This window comes from Pinus tabuliformis, chromosome 3_2 (genome assembly GCF_031772625.1).
Source record: "Pinus tabuliformis cultivar Carrire ecotype Pingquan chromosome 3_2, CPIR1, whole genome shotgun sequence".
NCBI lineage: Eukaryota > Viridiplantae > Streptophyta > Pinopsida > Pinales > Pinaceae > Pinus > Pinus tabuliformis.
The window spans coordinates 29,833,441-29,840,199 of NC_142302.1; the positions used below are offsets into that span (position 1 = coordinate 29,833,441).

The window sequence follows — 6,759 nt, forward strand, 5'->3', positions numbered from 1 at the left end:
ATCGAGCTACAAGGTCACCTGGTAAATGCTAGAATAGAGTTTATGAAAGAGCATGCAATCATAGGGAAATTCATAGGCTTATGGCCAACGGAAAAAGCTCTCTCTGGTTGGATAGCTGCCAAATGGAAACCAAAGGGAGATGTCCAGCTTCAACTAGGACCGAAAGGCTTCTTTACAGTCATCTTCTACTGCGTGGAAGACAAACTCAGGGTGTTAGGTACAGGCCCACATTTCTTCAATGCTGCAGGGCTGTACATGCGAGACTGGAAACCCAGATTTAATCCAGATAAAGAAGACCTAACCTGGGCACCAGTATGGATCCGACTATATGGACTCCCTGATGAATATTGGGACGAAGATTCACTCAGAAGAATTGGAAATGGTGTGGGAGAATACATCAGGACGGCCGAAGAAACCAAATCCCGCAGATTCATTTCATATGCTCGCATATGTGTCTTCATAAGGTTGAATGAAGCGCTACCAGAATCGATAACACTCTCCCACTGGGATGAAGAATGGACCCAGCCCTTGGATTATGAGCATGTGCCCTTCCGATGTAGACGATGCCATGCTCTGGGGCACTTATTCAGGGACTGTCCTCTAAATGTCCCAGATCTGTCTCAGAACTCCTCTGCCAAGCCCAATCAAGATGGGTTCACCAAAGTAACAAGCAGAAGGCGCTCGCACCGGAAAAACGCTAGCGGGCAAAAGTCTCAGCAGAATAATCACAAAGATCAAGCATCCAAAAATAGTTTTGAGATCCTCAATAGCATTCCGGAAGAACGACCCATGGAAAATCCCAGCAAAGCCGATCTCCCATCCTCCTCAAGCCGCCCCCCCCCCTCCAGCCCCCCCCCCAACTCGAAAACCCCTTTCATAATACCAACCATTCTATCCAGGAATCAGGAGGATCCGATGAATAACCCCAAGAATATGGAGATAGACGGGAAACAGAAGCCCGCCCAGACTTCAGAGCCTACACAGGAAGACACCAGTGTCATAGAAATAATGGAGGAAGAAGCTAAAAATGTGGACCTTCACGGACTGGACATTAATGAACTAGAGTTGGCATGTAGGAAAAAGGCATTTGAATCCATCGCTGAAACTGACCTAGAAAAGTTGGAGATGGTCATCTCCAAAGTCTACCAACAACATCAGTTAGGGATTCAAGCGGGAAGCACCTGGGATGGTAGACTGCGTCCAAAAGATTTCAAAAAAAGAGGAAGGAAAACAGTTCTTCAAAGAACAATAGAGCTTGGAGAAGTCCTAGTGGATTCAGGCCACTATGCGAAGCTTACGAAATACTTCAGCCCCTCTCAACCCAGTTATCAATGAAGCTCATCTCTTGGAATCTTAGAGGCCTCAACGGCCCTGCAAAATATAGAATGCTCAAAAACATGATAAAGATGGAGAAACCGCACATTTGCTTCTTTCAAGAAACCAAATGCAATAGCGCTACTCTAGGTCGAATACTCTCCAAGGCCTGGCCGGGCTGCCAATCAGTGGCTGTGGATGCGACTGGAGCTTCGAGAGGACTCGCCATAGCCTGGAACACTCAAGCCATAACTCTCACTGATTTCCATGCAGCCCACCATCTCATTCAAGCGGCCTTTCACATTATAGGCACAAAGGTTCATGGGAACTTATCTAATGTTTACTTCCCACAGGATGGAGGCAGTAAAAAAATACTCCTTGACACCATCGAGGCCCTCAGCATTAACAGACAACATCCTCTCTTGATTGTGGCGGGGGATTTTAATATGATCACCAAACTAGAGGACAAAACAGGGGGTAGAACCAGATTGGAACCTGAGGTGGAACACTTCAAGGATTTCATCCTAAATGCCTCCCTTATTGATATGCCCTTTTGTAATGGAATCTACACTTGGAGCAATCACAGAAAAGGGAAGCATCAGATAGCCTCTAAGCTGGACCGATTTCTGATATCGGACAACGCAGTGCACATCGGGGGCGATTTCAATGCGGAGATTCTGGCCCACTCTGGATCGGATCACTGGCCAATAGCCCTGCAATGGAAAAGACCAGGGAGCAGCACCAGGAAGCCATTTCGATTTGAAAAATTCTGGTTAACCCACCCGGCATTCAAGGACTTCGTCAAATCTATTTGGGCCTCCTTTGTCCCTCCAGAAGGCACCAAAATGTTCAAACTCCAACAGAAATTAAGGCACCTGAAAAGCCACCTCAAACACTGGAATAAGGAGATCTTTGGGAACATCTTCGAAGCCCAACAGCAACTCAATCAGGAGCTCAAGCTACTCCACCAGACAGTCATCAATTCAGGGCATACAGAGGCTACCCTAGAAAAAGAAAAGCACATCAACAATCAACTTGAAGAAAGGAGAAAGCAAGAAGAAATTTATTGGAGACAGAAATCAAGGGTTAGATGGCTTAAAGAAGGAGAGCGTAACACCAAATTCTTCCACAATACAACAGTGCAATGAAGAATGCACAACAAGATCTCATTCATCCAGAACCAGGAGGGAGGTAAAGAGGAGGAGCATGAGAAAATAGAAGAAACCCTCCTCAATCACTTCAAACAAGTCCACCAAGAACAATCAGGGGATCGGAAGGCAGCTATCGAGAAAATCACAAACAACATTCCCAGGATAATAACGGAGGAGAAAAACGATCTGCTCATGAGCCCGATTCTCAGCCAAGAGGTGGATGAAGCAATGGCGCAGCTTAAAGAAGGTAAGGCTCCTGGCCCTGATGGCTTTACCACTGATTTTTTTCATGCTTTCTGGGATATGATTAAGGTAGAGGTTTGGCAAATTGTAGAAGAATCTCGAGCCCTTCGATGGATGTTGCCCTCTCTAAACTCTACCTTCATCACTCTCATTCCCAAGGAAGAGAACTCCACTACCCCTGACACATTCAGGCCCATAGCTCTATGCAATGTTCTCTATAAAGTCATTACCAAAGTCATCGCCAACAGACTCAAGCCCCTTCTCCCTCAGATCATCTCACCTGAGCAATCAGGCTATGTGGAAGGCAGACAAATAATGGATGGTATAATACTCTCCCATGAGATCATTCACTCGCTCAAGCTCTCCAAAAAAGCGGGCATGTTACTCAAGCTTGACTTATCCAAGGCATTTGACAAACTCAGCTGGGCCTATGTTCAGAACATGCTGAGAGCCTTTGGCTTCTGTGCCACTTGGGTAAGATGGATAATGAGCCTCATCTCCTCCTCCCACTTCTCCATTCTTGTTAATGGGCTGCCCTCTAACCCCTTCAAACCCTCCAGGGGCATCAGGCAAGGGGATCCTCTATCCCCCTTCTTATTTGTGATAATGGCGGAGGGCCTAGGTCGGCACATCAAGCAAGCTAGGCAAGCCAACCATATTAGGGGAATCTCAATCCACAACTCCCCTGCCTCCTCCCACCAGCAGTTTGTGGACGACACCATGCTGTATGGCCATCCCTCTGCTCAGGAAGCCTCATGTCTGAAATCTCTGCTCAACGACTTCTCAAAAGCTTCAGGAACCCAAATCAATAACACCAAATCCCAAATTTTCTTCTTCCACACCCCTCCCTCTGTCAAACGTGCTGTCTCTCGCATTCTGGGTTTTCAAACTGCCTCTCTCCCCTCCACTTACCTGGGAGCGCCTCTCACTGCCTCCGCCATAAAGCAACCAGCTTGGAGGCGTCTTATTGAGAAAATGGAATTTAAACTGAACCTTTGGACGCACCGCTCCCTCAATTTAGCAAGTAGAGCGGTGCTCCTTAAAGCCATCCTTCAAGCCATGCCCCTCTACTTGTTCTCCATCCTAGCCGCTCCAAAATGGGTCCTGAAAAGGTTGAGAAATTTACAGCGCAATTTTCTTTGGGGAAGTTCAGCTACCAACCATAAATGGGCGCTTGTAAAATGGGACACCACTAGCAAGCCCAAGCACAAAGGTGGAATTGGCCTCCGAGACCCTGAGCACAGCAATATCATCATGACCGCCAAAATCTGGTGGCAATGGTTAACAAATCAGGACAAACCATGGGCCAGAATTTGGATCGCCAAATACACCAACAATATGCCGCATGCAGAGCTTATTAGATTCACGCCCACAAGCACAGGTTCACTCATTTGGAATGCGGCCAAGCAGCATCACCAATTGATTCAGAAACATAGCTTCTGGGAAATAAGGAATGGTCAACATGCCAGATTCTGGTACGATGCATGGAACCAACTTCCCAAACTAACCAATGTACTTCCAGCAGCCATTATTCCAGGTGGGCAAGAGCAACGGCATGCCAAAGTCCACCATTACTGGAATCCGGAAACGGGAAGAGGCTTCAGGAATTGGCTTTCTAGCAACCAAATAATCAACACCAACAGAACGCAGGAAGCAGAGGCCCTTGACACTGAATTGGCAAAAAGAAGAATTACGCACAACAACAACGACGACATTCTCAGATGGGGCTACCTTCCCAAGGGCTCTTACTCCACCTCTGAAGCCTACAATCTTTTAGAAGATCCTCCCGTCAACCCTGATCCTCTCTGGTCTAGAATCTGGAGTTTCAAAATATGGCCCAAAATCACTCACTTTCTTTGGTTGGTGGGACACAAAAAGATTCTTACATGGGACAAATTGCAGAAACGCAACTTCCACGGGCCCTCGATTTGCCACAACTGCTTTCAGAATGAAGAAACCTTGCAGCATCTTCTAGACTCATGTCCGCTTGCTACTCAACTATGGGAGAAGATAGAATTCAGAAGTCAAAGGCGCTGCAGAGACATGGGACGCATAATAAATACCATTAGGCAATGGCCAAAAAGCCCCTACAAAAGTGGTCTGCTTAACCACTTGTGGAACATAATTCCAGGTTTTCTCCTATGGAATATTTGGAAGGAACGGAATAGGCGCATATTCAAAAACTATAGCTTGAATAAGGAGGACATATGGAACAGGATGCACGCCAACATCCAAGAAACCATGCTTCTGCAGTCCTGGACCCAACAAGATCTCCCAACTGAAGACAATGAGAAAAACATCTTATCAAACTGGGGACTGCAACTGACACAAGAACCAACCACACAGCAAGCAGCAAATAGCAACGGCGAGGAGAAGGAAAGCTGGGAGGCCCCACCTATTCATTCATACAAGCTCAACTTTGATGGCGCATCCAAGGGAAATCCAGGACCTGCAGGATTTGGAGGAATCATCAGAGATCATCACGGAACTCTGCAACAGATCTACTTTGGCAACCTAGGTTGGGACACCAACAATTCAGCAGAGCTGGAGGGCATGTGGCAAGGACTTCTCACTGCAAGGAGACACAATCTTCAACCATTGATAGTGGAGGGGGACTCCCAAATTCTCATAAACATGGCCATTCGAATCCAGAATGGATCGCAGGCCAGGAAAATAGCCAATAGTTGGAGACTAGAGGCCAGACTCAGCAGCATGGCGGTGGAAATTGGCAACTACAATGCCATCTCTTTTCATCATACTAAAAGAGAAGGTAATAAGGTGGCTGATCTTCTTGCCAACATAGGGGTTGACTCAGATCAGCCCTTCCTTGAGGGACACCTGAACATCATTCCAAATAATCAAAGAAAACAGGAATGTGAGAGTCTCATCCACAGGGACAATGAGACCCCGGATGCGGGTGGCGGGACGGAAGAGATGGGCACGCCACATGCCACGCATGGGCTGCCCCGTGTAAGCAATACGGCCACCAGGGGAAGGCCATCAACCTTAACATGAACCCCCCAGCTGCGTTAATGCAGTTAATGGCAAGGGTGGTAGGTTTATGGATCTGCAGAGAGCACTTAATGTGCGCCTGGTTCGAGGGCATAAGGTAGAGTTTATCAGGCGTGATGGAGTGCGCAAGGAATTATTGTCTGAAGAATTTTGGAAGAGGGGAAATTACAGAGAGCCGAGGCGGTGGCAGCTTCGTTCACCTCGACGCCTGGTTTCTCGTGGTTACTGTCACTGCCATTGCCACTCTGGTTGCTGGTCATGTAGACGGCGGCAATTGGCTCAATTGCAGGGTAAGAACTGGAATTGGTCCACCTTGCTACCAAGGGACGGGTCTCAGAAAGGAAATTGGGCACCAGAGAGAGATCTGGGAAACAATTGGCTCTGTCTTCGACTCCAAGCTCACCTGCAAACACACAAGAAAAGATTCAGAATCACCATGGTTAAACTCCAACAACGACAGCCATGTAGGAGAGGTCCAGCAAGAGGTTCCTCCTCGCGAGCCCCAGCAGTGGATGAGCATCACCACTGCTGTTGCTGCTATTGCCATAGGAGAGCCAGAGCTACCCCACTCCCCATCAGTCAGTTCTTGGAGGTTGGGAGCACTAATGAAGAAAAATCCGAGCTTCCCTCCTTTGGCTCAGTGGTTTTCACATTGCAAAGTTCTGAGAGCAACCCAGGGCTCAATGCCCACATCTCAGTCATGTTCACAAAACTTCGGGAAGGAAATGGGGAGAACACCCCTCATAACTTGCAGGAGAAGCAAGCGGAAGGCAAAGGCAAAGAAATTGACAAAGGAGAACATGAAGCAGGGAAACAGAGCTCAGCTATGGAGCCACCAGCGTCTGAGGCTGGACCGCACGATACCTCTCCTCCGGTGGGGCCAGCTCCTTCAGATATTGATGAAGAGACATGGAGAAAGATGTGGGAGGGACGAGCAGAGGGCGATGGTTGGGCGTATGTGGTGGAGGACAAAAGCCTCGCTGAAGAAGCTGATGCCTATTTCGCGACCCTCCCTCCACCTTCAACTCATCTCCAGGAT

At 47.7% G+C, this 6,759-nt stretch overlaps 1 protein-coding gene across 1 annotated transcript; it reads left to right on the plus strand.

The window, feature by feature from the left end:
* Nucleotides 1-1,406: 1,406 nt before the first annotated feature.
* On the plus strand, nucleotides 1,407-5,723 carry LOC149179653 (uncharacterized). Its single transcript, XM_089413607.1, has 2 exons — nucleotides 1,407-2,312; nucleotides 2,493-5,723. Exons 1-2 carry the CDS (start codon nucleotides 1,407-1,409, stop codon nucleotides 5,721-5,723), a joined length of 4,137 nt encoding a protein of 1,378 aa, XP_089269733.1.
* The last annotated feature ends 1,036 nt before the right edge of the window (nucleotides 5,724-6,759 follow it).